This window comes from Strongylocentrotus purpuratus, unplaced genomic scaffold (genome assembly GCF_000002235.5).
Source record: "Strongylocentrotus purpuratus isolate Spur 01 unplaced genomic scaffold, Spur_5.0 spur5_contig_815, whole genome shotgun sequence".
Classification (NCBI taxonomy): domain Eukaryota; kingdom Metazoa; phylum Echinodermata; class Echinoidea; order Camarodonta; family Strongylocentrotidae; genus Strongylocentrotus; species Strongylocentrotus purpuratus.
The window spans coordinates 394,601-411,326 of NW_022145519.1; the positions used below are offsets into that span (position 1 = coordinate 394,601).

Genomic DNA, 16,726 nt, shown 5'->3' on the forward strand with positions numbered 1-16,726 from the left:
AGCCCCCCCAAATTTTAAAGTAATTTTGTCACTGGAAATAATAATAGCATAGTAGTTTAGACAGCAAACAGTTGCTCAATCTACCCACTCCCCCCCCCCCCCCCCCCCTCCCACGATTAAAGCGTACTTGTATTTGAAGTATCTAAGAGAATCTAACTGTAAACTTGATTCATTTAGTAGGGCTTTTGTCACCGCTGTATACTATTGAAAATGAAAGTACTAATAGCAGTATTACTTGTTGAAATTGTAAGTGCTTTTCACTTTGAATTGAAGTTTAGAAGGATGCACTAACATCACTTTGAAAGTATTGAAACCTGGAATACTTGTAAATGTATATTTGAAATTTAAATTGAAGGTACTATATGTGAAGTCTTCTTTTTTTTCTTGAAAACAAAATGCTGACATATATTGTTAGGTGTGTTTGGAATGAATCGAAAAGAGATACCTTAATTTCCGTTTGTCCATTTTTGCATTTTGTGATATTCATTTTTATTCAAACTTTATTTTGTGGTTATGTATCCTTGCTGCCAGTGGGTAACAAAACTTATTTTCTGTTGTGTAATTTTCAAATGTTTCAGATGAGTTTTATTGGACAAGAACGGTACATATTTAGAATTATGACATGATTGTGCAGCTTGCTGTAGAAATTACAGGGAATGAAAAGCCATTTGAGTGTAGAATTACAGAATAATGATTTGTTATTACAGTGTCTCACTGAATCAACAGTACATGTACCGGTATATGAAACTAATCACCTTGTTTGACGTTGTGTGCCATTGCATTTATTTATTGATGTTATAGTGTTGTAATGAAATAGCTATTTTTGTCATTTAATGAACAATGTTTTTAGTACTATATTGTATTGATTTGCTTTGCAAGTTCTGTTAGTAAGTATTGTATTAGTAATAAATCATCTTTTCACTGATCAGAGAAATGGTAAAACTGTAATTTGGGAATTTTTGTGTATATTATTGAGATGTTTTATTGCATTCCATTGATGATTTCATGTGGTGTTAATTACTTTGTTGAAGTGCTTTTGAATTTTGTAGAGCATTGATTTATCTCCATTTGTGTGCTACTTTACATAATATTAGTATACATCTGTAAATAGAAATTTTATATATAGCAACTGAAATAAAATATTTGTTTCTCTTTAGACAAACATGTATTGTGTGTTTACTTTAATGATCAGGGTGCTGTGGGGTTGGTTGGTCGATTGAAATTTTGATTTTTGGCAAAAAATGATGAAATGAATCCCTTGCAGTATATGTCCAAAATTCATGTTTTTCCAATTTTCATGAAATTTACCCGGACACCCTTTTATGATAAACTGTTGCAACATTTACTTTGGATAGATGGAGAAAAAAAGGATAACAAGATTGGCCCAAAATGCTGAACATTTTTGATGAAATTCATAGTTTTTCCAATTTTCATTAGATACCCTTTTTCATTGGCAGTATTTGTCATTTCCATCTATATAAGGCTTCCAAGTAGTACAATGAATCAGTGTATTTAATATCTTTAGCGCAGTACCCGGATGACAGATCAATACTGTTTTCTTATTGCTGCGTCATCCGGAAACTTCATATTTAAAAAGTCAAATTGTGTTATTTCACTAGTCAGCCTGATATAGATAATAATAATATTGTCATAGCTTGAGCAATATATTCTTGTATCACACTCAAAGCCATCCAATACTATATTAGTATTTACACGTCTGTTGGCTAGTTGGTCAGTAGTAGGTCGATACCAGGAGAGAGATCAAAGATATAACGGGCCAGACACAAATGGATCGTGATATCCATATATATTGGTATGAAAATAATTGTTACATTTAATTGTGAAATATTGTAGTTACATAACATGCACATTTGCAATAAACATACTTTACACGTAAAGACATTTATTAGTGCACTGTATCCACGATTCATTACAATTACAAGGACAGAAATTGTGTCACCAAATTAACAAGTGGCATTTTGCATAAGAAAACAATGACTTAAGATTTACATGTTTATTGTCCGTGTTAAAATTCAAATTTCATGATTAAAAATGAGGCCAAAAAAAATGTCAATTTTTAAAAGAATATACATATCAATGATATTTACATGAACAACATACAATTTGAAAGACATATCATTGATTCACTCTCATATCAATAAGATTTCTAAAGAAACAATAGTATAGAAATTCCTGCAAAGGCTTGTTCAGACATGAAAAAACCACTGTCTAATACTTTAATGGCCGTCCAATATCACTACCGATATAATATCTACTTATTCAAATATCAAACAGCATCCAGCCTCTATCTATTTCAAGTGTACTATTTCAGTTTTGATGGTAAAAGTTTGTATTTCAAAACCATCCCTGGTCCTAACCTCTATTCACATGGGGCAGTTGTAGTTTGTGAAATTTCAAAATTCGACCAACGATCCATTGAAAGCCTATCTGCACTAGTTTGGCCAGGAGAGATTAGACCTCCCTGCATGGTCACTGACGGGTGGTTCTCTCATCAAATCAGCTCTCAATTAACAGTCAATTAAGATAAAGGGGGACAATGGTCACTGATAAGGCATTGTTTGCAGGTAGCTACAAGTAGTGTTGAGGGGCTTTAACAATCACAAAAGTCCACATTTCCGGGTTCGTACACGACATTAAATTGTAATATAAGATAAACATGATTCACAACACAGCAATTACGTAATTGTCCAAATACAATGCAATGAAAAATATATGTTCAAATAAATGGTATTTAATACTGTTTCTTCATTAAACCTTCACCTGAGAGAGCAATAAAGACATTAAATTTTAGTGATATATGTGTAGCAATTTAGCAATAATAGGCTTCTTTATGTATTCATCATAATAAGCATAGCAATTTTGGAAAATGCAATAGGTGTATTCATGTACACAATAATATCATAATTCAGTCACTTGCATAGTCTGCACATACCAAGTACCGGTAAAATTGATTCCTCATTCATCATCCACGTTTTTCTTTCCAATGTCAAAGTTCTATCATTTTCTTTGAAATCTGACAGGATATTTGACAGGATATTTCACACTGTACATCATTTTGCAAGATTCCTGTATTTCCTTTGATAGAGTGATCCCCGAGGTGACTACTAATAATATCAATTAATTTGTTCAAATGGTAGGCAGAGAATGCTCTCTCCCTATTCCATTACCCCTTCCTAAATAGACAGCATTACTGAAACTACACAATTGTTCTGGACGGTAAATATTTCATACAATGGACGACAGATACCCTCCTCCTACTTCTCTCCCTATTCCCACACCCTTTCAATGGAAAGAAAAGAGATTTAGGCCTCGAGAAATAATTCTGGATTGTAAACTCACCCACTTTTTTAAACATTCCTACAGCTCCTTTAACTTTAACATTGAGGAAATATGTCCAAAGGAGCTGTAGGAATGTTGTCCAAACAGTGCATGAAGTCCATCATGAGACCAGTGTGTGAACAAGATGACCGATTTGAAATTTGCTTAGACAGAGTGATTACCGAGTACTGGATTACCGAGTACTGATTTCAAATAATTCATAAAATGGAGAGCAGAGACCCTCCTCCCTCCAATTCCCTCCCTATTCCCACACCCCTTCCAAGGAGAAAAAAAGGGAAGATTTAGGCCTCAAGAAATGATTCTGGATGGTGAATTCATCCCCTTTTCTGAAACATCCTTAAAGCTCCTTGGGACACATTTCCACAAAGTTAAAGTCATAGACCGTAGGAAGTCCAACGTGAGACCAGCCTGTGAAGGGGGCGACCCACTTGAACGGGGGCAGGCTTCCATCTCCGCGGGTGGGCCCGTTGATGACGAAACTCGTCTGCTTGGCCGCCATTGCTAGGTTAGTCACCTGAAGGAAGACAGGGAGGAGTTTCATATAAGTTTCGAAATACTTCAAACATAAGTTTCGAAATACTTCACATAAGTTTCGAAATACTTCATATAAGTTTCGAAATGGATGAAAGAGAAAACGATACAGAATAAACTGGATAAATTTGACTGAATCGCCAAATAACATCTGCCACAACGACTCTTTTTTTTCACTGGTCTTTAATCACACATTTGCAGATAGTCCGAATAAACTTGCACAAAAGGTGTACAAAGAAGAATAAGTTGTGAAATTAAAGGTAGTTTTACAAAAGGTAATCTTCTATATTTACACTCTCGTCCTAAATTAAGACTTCCTGTGGTAGGAATTCACACAATCCATATATATATATATACATATATATATATATATATATATCAATGCCAAAAAATATAGTTGTACCTTAATGAAATGCTCTGGGAACAACACCAGTCGATTCCCTACACTTAGCAAATTCTTGACTTCATCCCCGACTTTAAACACTATACTTAATCCTAACCTTAACCCTATATTTATGACAATATCAAGCCCGGAGCAAATATTGTCAAACCAACTCCAAATAAATTTTCCAAAGCTGTATCATTTAACATTTTTCACTGATTTCTCTTAAAAAGTATAAAAACTTAAAAGCCAATATTTACCTTGGTGTCATAGCAACCATTTGGCATAGGAGAGGTCATGAGGTCACCACGCATGCAGATTGATTTGGACGGATCTCCCTCTGAGTATGGATCATTCTTGTAATCTAGGAGTGAAACATGAAATACAGGGGGGTGTTTCACAAAGATCCTAAGTCGAACTTAACTCTTAAGTTGGACTTAAACATTATGGAGAGCCATTTGTAGCCTTAAAATAAAGTATATTAAACAGCAAAAATTGAAGTATTTTAGACTTTTCATAAATTCCACATCAAGAACATGAAATATCCTTGATAATAAATAATATGAATGATTTAAATCAACATTTATGCCTTTAAAGTAGATATTCATTGATTTTAAAAATTAACTTTATTTTCATTATTGCAAAGTTGAAACTTTTATTCAACAAGGTTATCAAAATTCAATGCTTGGAAACATTTGAAGTAATGATTATCATAAATTACAAAACGCTTAAATACAGCCCCGGCATAGCACCTGAAGAGTTCTCCGAACGCTGCTGAGATGTGTGAGATCACAGCAGGGACATGATTTACACAAGCAGACGATGTCCCATGACATCTCACACATTTTCAGTGCCTGTTTTTTCATCTTCTATTGAGTTCTTTCTCTTTCTTCACTACCGTCAGGCTAAATATATAATCTATTGCCTCACTCTAAACTTACCTTTAGGACCTCCAGTCAAAACTCTTCTTTGGAGTATTTAGGAGGAAAAGAATCCAAGATCCAAGAAACACCCCCAAGTGATATAAAATCTCCATTAGAGCAAAAAAATGTACACATTCCCTTTTTCAGATTCATTTTCCAATTTTAATTTACTGTAGCAATTATAAAATGTGACTTGTCACCAAGAAAGCCTTTGCAAAATTTGCAGTTCAAGACAATAGTGAACATGGGGCTTGAATCTATGACATGTTATCTAGGTGTGGAATAGTGGTTTATTTGCTTGATTCTCAATTTTAAGTCCCAGGGTTCAAATCCGAGGCTGGCACTGAAATCCTTTGGCAAGACATTAATCCACATTTGCCACTCTGCTCCACCCACTTGTCAATGGGTACATGATTTCCTTGAAATCTATGTAATGGACCCTCAGGTATGATCAGGGTAATTACAGTGGTGGATTAATTGCAACAAACGAACATCGCACTGGACATGGGCACCACACAAGAAGCCTCCATTATGAAAATACTTAAAGCCCGTCTGTACTAGTTTTGCCAGGAGGGATTAGACCACCCAGGGTGGTCACTGACAGGTGGCTATCTCATCAACTCAGCTCTCAATCAAGATAAGAAAAAGAGGATCATGGGGGACCAATGGTCACTGATTAGGCATTGTTTTCTATATAGAGGGAGCAAGTAGCTACAAGTAGTACAGTGGGGCTTTAAACAATAATTTCAGACTAACCGTTGAACCTCATGATCTTCTTGAAGGACTCCATATCGACCACTTTTCCTTGGTCTCGCCTGAATATCTTGGCCCTAGGAGCAAGCTGATATGAAATGTCTGCTCCACCCTTATAGGCGTACTCCAGGTAACCGCTGATGTTGTAGATCTCTTCGTAGAACGGTACGTTGTAGGAGGGCCAGTAACCTGGTTATATATATAAAAGAGACAGGACAAAGATCAATAGACGAAAAGACACACAGAAAGAAAGAAGGAGAGAGAAAAGAAGAAAATGAGAGGGGAATGGCGAGATGTAAAAAGAGAGTAAGCGAGATGGAAACGGAAAATAACGAGAGAAGAAAAATGGAAGAGAAAAAATGAGTTATGGCGGGTGAGATATGAAAGAGAGAGAGTGAGAGAGAGAGAGAGATGGGGGTAGGGGTTGGGAGAAGGATGGAAAGGAGGAAATAGACATGGAAAGAAAGATATGAAGAAAGGGAGAGACAGAAACAGTGAGAAATAAAGAGACAGAGAGAGTCATAGAGAGAGTGGAAGATAGGGAGAGAGTAAAGGGGGAGGGGAGAGAAAGAGAGTGAAATGGGAGACAGCGAGAGCCAGGGAGAGGGTGAAAGGGGAGAGACAGAGAGAGAGAGACAGAGAGAGAGAGAGGAAGAAAGAGTGAAAGGGAGAAGAGAAGCAGAAGAGAGAGAGTGAAAGGGGTGAAGAGGAGAAGAAAAATATGAGATGGAGACAAGAGAGGAAGTGGTGGCTAGGTATTGATTTACTCTTTCAACTGCCTATCATTCTTTGACCACTACGCCAAGGCTATCATCCAAGACAAGTACTGTTTGTAAGAGGGAAGGAGGGGTTGACGGATATTCTGGGGGGGGGGGGGGTAGGTAATCCATGATGTAGGCGACCATAAACAGTATTTATCTCTATGGTTGAAACAAATATGACTACAACAATGACTACAACAATTATGACTACAACAATTATGACTACAACAATTATGTCTAGCAATTGACATCTCTTTAAGACGGCTTTATATCATCTGTTCAGAGCTAGAAGGATGTGTTTATTAAACACATCCTTCTAGCTCTAAAGTATCAAATTGTTAAATTATCTGAGTTAACGCCCTTCTGGCTCCAAACAAACTATGTAATGATACTCTATTCAAATTTAAACATTCAATTCCTCAGTGAAAACAAAAAATCTTGTGTAAAACTTCAATGCATCTAAAAATCTATAATGCTTCATATCTGCAAAATTTTACAATATCAGAGGTTCACAAAAAAAAACAAAAAAAAAAAAAATTGTCCATCAAAACACAATTTCTTTGCACAGACAACACTAAATAAATGTCAATTATGAAACCTGTTCACATGTACCTGCTCTCAAAATGTTGGTTTGGTCTCCTGAAGCTACAAGTGTTGGTACCTGTTCAACCACCCACAATGCATCATCCAAGATGGCCACGTTGGGTTTGATCTTGGTTCTGTCGATGACCATGTACTGATTGTTGTAGGTTCCTGAAATAAATGGTAAGTCAAGACAAAATTAGTTGAAATAGAAATCGTTTTGTATACAACAGACTAATATGGATATTTATATAATGCCAGTATCCGCCAGGCTCTGACTCTTATGGCGTTTTAAACATATTACCCTGTTTATACATGTAGCTGAGCTGCCAAAGTAATAATAATAAATAATAATAAAGACATTTTTATAGCGCGACATATCCACCCAGAGGGTGCTCAAGGCGCTTACAATGATCGAGCTACATAATATACTTAAATACAATTTTACTTACAATACATTACACATTACACATAAAAAAGGAAGAAGATGATATTAGTTAAAGTTGGCCATTAGATATGTTTTCAGGCTGGCCTTGAAAGTAACTAGTGCTCAAGCATATCAGGTATCCATTTACACCTGGGTGGAGAGTGGCAAATGTACATTAACGTCTTGCCAAAGGACATAAGTGCAGCGGCAGGACTTGAACCCTGTACCTTGTGATCTGCAGTCGGGTGACTTATTCACTAGACCACAACACCTCTACAGTACGTCTATATTGAAATCTCCGAACTAGAAGTATGCTTTCCTAAGAATTTCCACTTTTATTATAAAAAAGGAAATTGTTTTCCCCTCTCTTGTCTCTTATATAACTCGTTATCAAGCTGATATTTACATGCACCTTCAAGCAAAACATCAGCGGGGTACAAAAGTGTTTACATAAAATTAAAAACGTTAAATGTTTGAAAGAAAGAAAACATTTTCAAATTTAACATACAGTGTAATTAGAGATAACAACAACTTTCCTTATACAGGTTGCTTGCGGCACTATGTTTGTAGATATACATTACATAGGTTTTAACAGGCAATTAAACCGTTCCTTATCTTCAAAATTAGGAAGAAAAATTCACCAGAAATTAGATCTAGGAGGTTTTATCGCCCTTCTGACATCACTCTTACTATCATCTAAATTTCAAAATCTTTTTCCTTTAAACAGGGAAAAACTGAAAAAGCATGAGATTATTCTTAAAAGAGGTTCTCCATGGTGTCTGGTGCAGGCAAAGACTTTTTACAAATTGAACAAACATAGTACCTCGAAAAAAGAGAGAGATAAAAAGAATATCACATAAACCTTGATAGATTTTTAGACAATGCTGAAAAGTTTTACTCTTTCCGCCTATTTAATGATATTTACATTCCAATAAATGGAGTCTCCAATGTCTATTCCGTTTTTCTTCAATGACATTTATATACACTCTCTTTTATCACATATGTAGATTAAAATGTTAAAAAAACCTAGGGACTCTTTTTAACACTTCATAGTATATATGTAAAGATCTTAGAGACATTTGTATTAGGCGCTATATAAAAGCAGAATATTGTTATTTATTATTATTATTATTGGCCATTACCTGAGTTGTATCTGGCTACGATGCGAGCCCAATCCTTGCCGCTTCTGGCCATCATGTTGGCAACGCGGACCCGTTGCCATGCCAACAGGGACTGGGGCTTGACGTACTTGTAGAGTGTCTTGTTGAAGATGTTGTTGGTGGTCTGCAGCATGGAGAGGCCGCTGCTCATGATGTAGAAATCATCCAGAGATTCCAGGAACCCTGCAAAAGGAAAGCGATGTAAATGAAAACAAACTAGATGGACCTTTGACCTCGTGACCCCAAAATCTAATCAGTTCATCAGCTCTGCAAGATACATACATGACCAAAGTTTGGGAGGAATCCATCGAATGGTTCTTGAGATAACGCGATCACGACAACAGAACGTACAGAAAACCTGAAAACATAACTTCAGCTACTTTGTAATGGAGGCATTAAAACCTTGACAACTGTCTTCTAGATCAGACCTTCTACAAAATATCCTGACTTTTTATTTTTTCGCTAAAGCATTGACAATAACTGCTAGCTTTGATGATTATTAATCATGAAATTATTAATCATGAAATTTATAATAATGACAAGTTTTGTGAAACGCCCCCCTGATGTAGGAATTTGGTCCAGGACATTTCCAGCAAACGAATAATTAAACATATTATCAAGGGTGTTCATGAGAAGACATATCTACCTGGGTAGCTGGAGAACGAAGTCACTTCGGCGGCGTTTCCTTCAAAGTCGAGCTTGAAATGATAATGCTTGTAGATCCTGAGGGTGGCGCTGTAGGTGAACCAGCTCGAGTGAGACATGAAGACGTCTTCAAAGGCTGGCAGTACCTGCAACAATCAAAGGGCAACATCATGCAACTATAAGTTTAAGTATAATAATTTATCATCCATATCAGGAAAATTGGTTTCCACTGGTTACAAAGTAATACAATACAAACATATAAATAACGTATTACAGGACAGTGATAAACATACATAATAAATGAGGTAATAATAATAATAATAGAGTATCTTATTATTTTGGGCAAACTTAATATTATTTATCATTTTATTATTTTTTTGCCATTTTTACATAAGTAATGTGCTCAAGGTGCAAAAGAAAAGTAGGAACTATAGGCATAAGAATTGCAATAGTATATATTAGAAAATACAAGTAGATCTACTGGAAAGCAATTTTGAAAAGAGGAGTTTTGAGGGCATTTTTAAAACAATCTAAACTTGAAATGTTACAATGATCTCACAGATTCCACAGGTAAGGTTTAGCATGTGCAAATGACCGACCCCCCCCCCCCCCCCCCACTATTTCTTATTTCTAGGAACAACGAGTCAGTTAGAATTTGATGATCTTAGGCATCTGGGAGGAAAATAAGAATTATTATAACTGGACATTTAACAGTAACAAAATATTATTATATGATTGTAGTCTACATTTGCAGACTACCATCAGTTTAATATTCCAATCATTTCTCCTTGAAATCACTAAAGATACTGCTAAGTATGTCAGAAAAACATTTACGAGAATGATTTAACAAGAGTTTTGATACAGAGAAAACATAAAATAGGAGAGGGAGGGAAAAAAGGAGGGGAAAGTAATACAACAGTACAACTGTGTAGAAACAAATATAAGGAAGAAAAAAAAGTGGGTGCAAATCTACCAACTTTGACAAGTGCTGAACAATGACCAGAAGCGGAAATCTACCTGTAGACGTGACCTGAGCAAAGGGCAAAGGTACAAATCTACACCTATCATGAACCTTTATTAAAATCTAGTTCCTCATCCATGGTCTGAGTCGCAAAAAATCTATACCCGCAAGAGCCTTCATAAGTGCTGATTAATGATCAAAGAAGCAAGTTAACCTACCTTGACAAGCGCTGAACAATGTCCGGAGGTGCGGATGAACTTGAGGAACTCTTTCTTGGTGAGCTTGTCCCAGTCAGGGATCAGGGACGGCATGACGGCGCTCTTGAGGTCTAGGAGATCCCCACAAGAATTCAAGACTTGCATGGCCAAGAAACCATTTGACTGCAGAGGATAAAGGAATGACATTAACCATTTTGGAGGCTATCAAATGTTGATACAGTCAAACCTGTCTATAGCGATCGCCCAAGGGAAACACAAAAAGTGGTCTTTATAGACAGGTGGTCTTTGTAGACAGGTTCCTTTAGTACATATTTCAATGATTAACCATTTTCAAGGGAAACAAGAAATGTGGTCTTTGTAGACAGGTGGTCCTTGTAGACAGGTGGTCACTAAAGCAGGTTTGACTGTCGTATGAAAGGCAGTCTTGAATTCTTTTAACAGATGTTCATTTGATGAGGTACTGTCAAAATGTCATTCAGAGTTCTTAAATGTAGGAAAACTTTCTGAAAATTATATACCGGTACACTTTAAACAAAAATAACATACAAAATTGGGCCTACAAAGTCCAACGATGGCTTGATTGACCTGAGTTTTGCCACCTTGTCATGCTTATTAATGAGGGAAAATTATTTTCTATGGAAGTTGTAGGGAGTATCTCACAGTAGTCTTTTACATGCAACTTGATTTCTATGGAATAATTAGCATTACTGTCTAGTTTTAAGAATATATTTAAAGAATAAATAGACCTATAATCTTGCCACTTGACTGAATTAGATCAGGGCTCCAGAATCATCAACTTGTTTCGTTTTTAGGACACAAAGATTGTAATTATGAAATGATGAATCTATAAAAAAAAAAGATAGGGAGAAAATGACAACAGTTCAATACTGTGGTGCTCTTTGTGACATACAATGACTTATTATATCTGCAATATGAATGTGTTTCAAACATATGGGTGGTGTTTCACAAAGGCTAAGATTGACTTTAAGTTGGACTTAACTATGGCAGGCCTTTTATGCCACTAGTTGCACTCACCATTGGTCTCTCAATTAGGATCTTTAGATAATATTTTTTCCTTCAATAATGTACTATCAAAAAATGTAAAATTCTGTAGATTTGTGACCATGATTTTATACGTCCCTTGACTCCCTTGAGAAACCAATGCAAGGAACGGTCAGAGGAACTAGTGGCATTAACGGCCTGTCATAGTTAAGTCTAACTTAAAGTCGATCTTAGTCTTAGTGAAACACACCCCTGCAGAGCAAACAATCATATATGGATCTTCAAACAGAACAAAGTGTCCCTGAAGATCGATAGGAGACTGAAACCTACCGTAGACGCGTTGGAGAATTGGCTCATCTCGTACCCCTTTATCAGGCCCTCAAACTGGGCGAGAACCAGTGCCACGCCCTCCCAGAAGGGGTCCTCGGTGGCCCTCTCTTTAATCATTCCCTTCATCCAGGCGTCTTGGGTCTCGAAGAAGTCTACGACCCTCCTCCAGATCTCTGGGTCGCCTTCGGCGCTGAAGAAGGTCACGTTGATGTTCTGCAGGGTCTGGGAAATCTGCCTTGAAAGACCAAGCATGTCCAAATGACGAGAAATGTACATTTAGACATGTTTCAAGCATACACGTACGTGTACCAATAATTGCCAAATAGAGTTCAGGTATTGCAAAAAAGCCGGAAATAATCAATTCAGTAATGGCGAAGAGCAATGTCAATCAATGGACATTTAAAGTAGTCATTGTTTCAAAGTGAAATAAATGCAGATTAGGGTTATTGTCATACAGGGCATCTGTACATAGCATAGCAGTATCCCATACAACATGTGCCTACATGTACCTTATTTCATCTATAAAGGAAAAATCTTTTTTTATAACTCTTGACTGACATTTTTTTCTGGTAAGACTGGTATCATTATAATGAACACAAACAAATATTTCATAAATGATTTGTATACCCGTGGAAGTCAGTAGACTAATACTATTAGCAACAAAAAATGAAAATGGACAATCTATATAACCAATATTTTCTCAAATAAATATTTGATACAAATTTATCTTTCATAATATATCAAATTAATCATTAATTACTCCTCAAAGATCATATGCAATTGGAATCGTACAATTCATGAGTGAGCATATGAAGTCATTTTTACAATGTGTGAGTCTCTGAATAAAAATGGGGCATCTGGCCATTCCAATGTTGATTAGCATTTCCATCATGTAGACACGTCAAATCGAAACAATTAAAACGAAAGGCAATCGCAAGACATGCAAAAGGAAGGCATTTTGATTCTTGACTGTGCTTGTCAAAACAATGCAGTCCTGAGAGTGGCTGAGACTACACAGTTGACATCCAGAGCTCAATCCTCCTCATTCTTTTTTTTAATGTTGAACAAGAATATCTCACGGCTGCACATGTACATTACCAATGTGAATGGCGCTACTTTCTCTATTTTGAAATTATCTGTAGTCAGATCTTCTAATGGTAAAATAAATGTGCCCATGCATCCAAGCATGAAAGTTCAAAGCTTGATCTAAATTGATGTTGGTAGAATATTAATTTTCCTTTAATTTGATAAATTTTATTACATTTCATTGAGGGTTTACATGCATACTTTGAACAATAAAGAGTTTCCAATTAATTACTCATTGAAACTAGAATAAGCTTGCACAGATCAATGGAGGCACTCTTATCTTGCAGCTTTCAAAACTGTATGAACAATTAACTAATGCCAAAACAAGGTGTTTTCAACAGTAGTTTTAATTACCAATTAAAACCTATTACAAGAGCAAGTGCTTTTGTGCCACTTCATTAAAGTGACTTACCACTTCACAAACATTATACAAACTGGTCATTCTTCTGTCTTTCTGTGTTCCCCTTGGAGTATGAGACTAAACAAGGCACGGCATCATAAAAATACAAAAAGGAAAATAAACTGCTACTTTCTACATTACCGGTGCATCCTACATGTAGCTTTAAAGGGATTGGGTAACTTTGTCTCAGATTCTGAAACAAAATCCTGGATTTAGCTCATGTTGCAATGATAATTATAAACCTTCAGGTCAGTCAGGAACCCATAAATTTTACAAGCCGATCGCCTGTCTGATTATTAAGATATTTATGATTAGAAATCTAACGGTTTTCAAAACATTACAGTCTATTGTGGAAAACGAGTATGGTAAAACCAGTCACTCAAAGATTTTTACTGTTTTGAGGCACTTCTTGATCAATTTGAAGTGCAATTTATTTAGGGGTTCAAACACCATATCACAGACACTGATAACACATGGGGCCGTGCATCTCAGATTTAACATTGTTAAATGATGCCTTTAAATAAATTAACAACAGACAAAAAACAAACTGCTCCAAAGAGACATTTAATCACTTACTTGGCCGTCAAAGCTCCTTCCAAGATGCCTGCTGCGTACATTCTGTCAGCGTCCGAGAGGGCGACATTGTCCGCCGTTGAGTACCCGGCGAACAGGTGCAGCTCTCCCCATCCCGTCTGGAAGAGGGTGTTGTTGTAGGAGCCGTACGCGACCCCTTGTTTGTCGATGATGCCGGAACTGACCGTGAAAGTTCCATCTTCTTGCTTGTAAACGGTACCTTGCAGTAGCTCACCTGCAAGTGGAAAAATTATCATTACAATGAAAACAATCAAACAAGCAGACATACACACAAAGTAGAATAAAATATAAAATCCAGTAGGAAAGGGGTCACTTGTTGTTTTGCCTAACTTTGATTAGTCCACTTGACATTGTGTACTGTGCACGTTCATTCATATTTTTTTCTTTCCATGTGGTATAATTCCAATTGCAAAGTTACGTGCCTATCAGGTGATATCCATTTGGTCTAATATGGATTAAGAAATGAAAGGAAAATTTGTCTGAATAATATTTGGATAGTTTACCGACTTGAGTGTGAGAAATGAGATCTCTGAAATATTCCAGTGAAATAAAATACAAACTAATCTTTATATTTTAATAATAATCAGGGAATTAAACATTCTTAAACCAAAACATATCTCTAGAGGAAGAATTAATTTCAAAGGAAAATTTAATTCCATTGTCACCATCCACATTAACCTAGCTTCGCTAGATCGACTTTATAACAATGATTTTGAACATATTGGTTTAAAAGTTAGAAGACACAAAATATGGCAGTTTACCTGTGGAAAGGTTGACAAGGACCAAAACAAGGAAAGCTGTTAATATCTTGAACATTCTGAATTTATTCGCCATCTTTCATTCTTTGTGCTCCGGCTGAATCCACTGCAACCTTGACACAGTTTGTGCTGTATACTGTATATTGAAAAGGAAAGGAAATATAAGATATTGGTTGTGAGCTGAGTGAAGTGAGTGAAGTGAGTGAAGTAGAACAAAAAAAGTGTATCAGAGGCGCGATAGCACAGTCGGTAGAGCAGTGGTCTCGTAATTCGGTGACCCGGTTTCGAAACCAAGTCGATGCGCTAGTGCCCTTTGGTAAGACATTAATCCTCATTACCAGGTCCCTCAGAGAGGACCTAAAGCCGTCGGTCTTCGGGTTGCTTACTAACAAGCATTTATTGCTTTCTTAGCAATCAGGTAAAATAACCACCACTATCAGCATCTTGAACATAATATATTACCTTCACCATTTCTTTATTTAGTAAGCAGGTAAAGCTTGCTGGCAAATATTTTACACTATAGACCTAGTGTCAGTGACAATGTTACGTAATTTTATTATCAGAACACACAGTATGAGATACAAAACTACAAAATGAACACCTCTTGTTGCTGAATATGAGGTGGCCTATAAATTTATTGATCAGTATTGAGTTGATATATCAATTGTCAAACTCAAAGTAGATTATTTTGTTTTCTCTCATTTATTTCATACACATGCAATACCTTTTCCTAATGCACTGTGAGCTCCCAGCCTACATGTCGACCAATATAGAGTAGACTATAATGTGCGAAAAATAAAGTTTGGCCTTTCCTTTTGTTTTACTTTGTAGTTTGTAAGGACAAAGACTAAACTTCTTTCTTTTTTGTTTAAAAGTTAGTTAGTGACATGGCATGCAGAGTGAATCAATTAAATGTAGACCTAGCTATGCCTACCTAAAAGTAACAAGCTGGACTTAAATGCGCAATACTTCTACATCTACTTACAAAGTTCTTGGCCAGTGCAGCTAGTGCAGTGCAGTATGGTATAGCCAGTGTATGTTCACTCAAATTCAAAAGATCATTTCAGAATTCAGGTTACACAAGTCCTCTAGATCACGGGTTTGCAATCTTTGCATCAATCATATCACCTGACAAAAAAACAATGGTAAGTCTCATAGTCTTATTGTCAGACGTCAACTTTTTCACAAAGTAAAATCACTTTTGTTCGTTTTGAAACGCCTGTGCAACTTATCTAAAGCCCTAAAGTCCAGGGGCGGATCCAGTGTTTTCTAGCAGGGGAGGGGGGGGGGGGGGTAAAGACCAAAAATTCTATGACAATTAAATAAAACTTTGGTTTTATGGATCACTAAAAGTCTAAACACAGCTGCATGTGCTCTAAAAAATGGGGGGGGGGGGGGGGGATCTGATAAACATTAACTAGACTATTATCTAGCAGGCCTAGATATATATCAAGGCCTAAGGTTAGATATAGGAAATGTTAATCAGAACCTTTTTTTTTCATTTTTTAGAGCACAGCTGTGTATAGACTTTTCTATTTTTTCTTGAAAGATAATCATGATTATAAAACAAATATTTAGACTATTTCTTTTTGTGGGGGGGGGGGGCATCTCCAACAATGTATTGTTTTTAACTTGTAACTGAAGCCGCTAGCATTTGCCAACTAATGAAGGTGCACCGTGCAGGTGCTAATTAGTTAAAGGTATTGACCAGTTCTGGTCGGTCATGCGATTTATGGTTTAGACATTTTTTGTTCTTGTTTTTGTGATTTTAAGAATCACATAAAAATGATATGACTTTAACAAAGACTATTTAAGCTTGCGCGTGCGAAATCCTGCAGATCTCCGCCCCTATG

At 36.3% G+C, this 16,726-nt stretch overlaps 1 protein-coding gene across 2 annotated transcripts; it reads right to left on the reverse strand.

Moving 5' to 3' along the window:
* Positions 1 to 1,806: 1,806 nt before the first annotated feature.
* On the reverse strand, positions 1,807 to 16,100 carry LOC589177 (phospholipase B-like 1). 2 transcript variants are annotated; one of them, XM_030978843.1, is made up of 11 exons: positions 15,859 to 16,100; positions 14,877 to 15,009; positions 14,098 to 14,329; positions 12,036 to 12,270; positions 10,704 to 10,865; positions 9,526 to 9,670; positions 8,862 to 9,062; positions 7,323 to 7,463; positions 5,953 to 6,138; positions 4,534 to 4,637; positions 1,807 to 3,874 (listed from the first exon to the last, which is right to left on the reverse strand). In XM_030978843.1, the coding sequence occupies exons 2-11, from the start codon at positions 14,947 to 14,949 to the stop codon at positions 3,698 to 3,700; spliced, it is 1,656 nt and encodes a 551-aa protein (XP_030834703.1). In that variant the 5' UTR covers positions 14,950 to 15,009; positions 15,859 to 16,100; the 3' UTR covers positions 1,807 to 3,697. The 2 variants fall into 2 exon arrangements, with proteins under 2 accessions (XP_030834703.1, XP_030834697.1); XM_030978837.1 differs by having other exon boundaries at positions 14,877 to 15,016; positions 15,859 to 16,099.
* Positions 16,101 to 16,726: the final 626 nt, after the last annotated feature.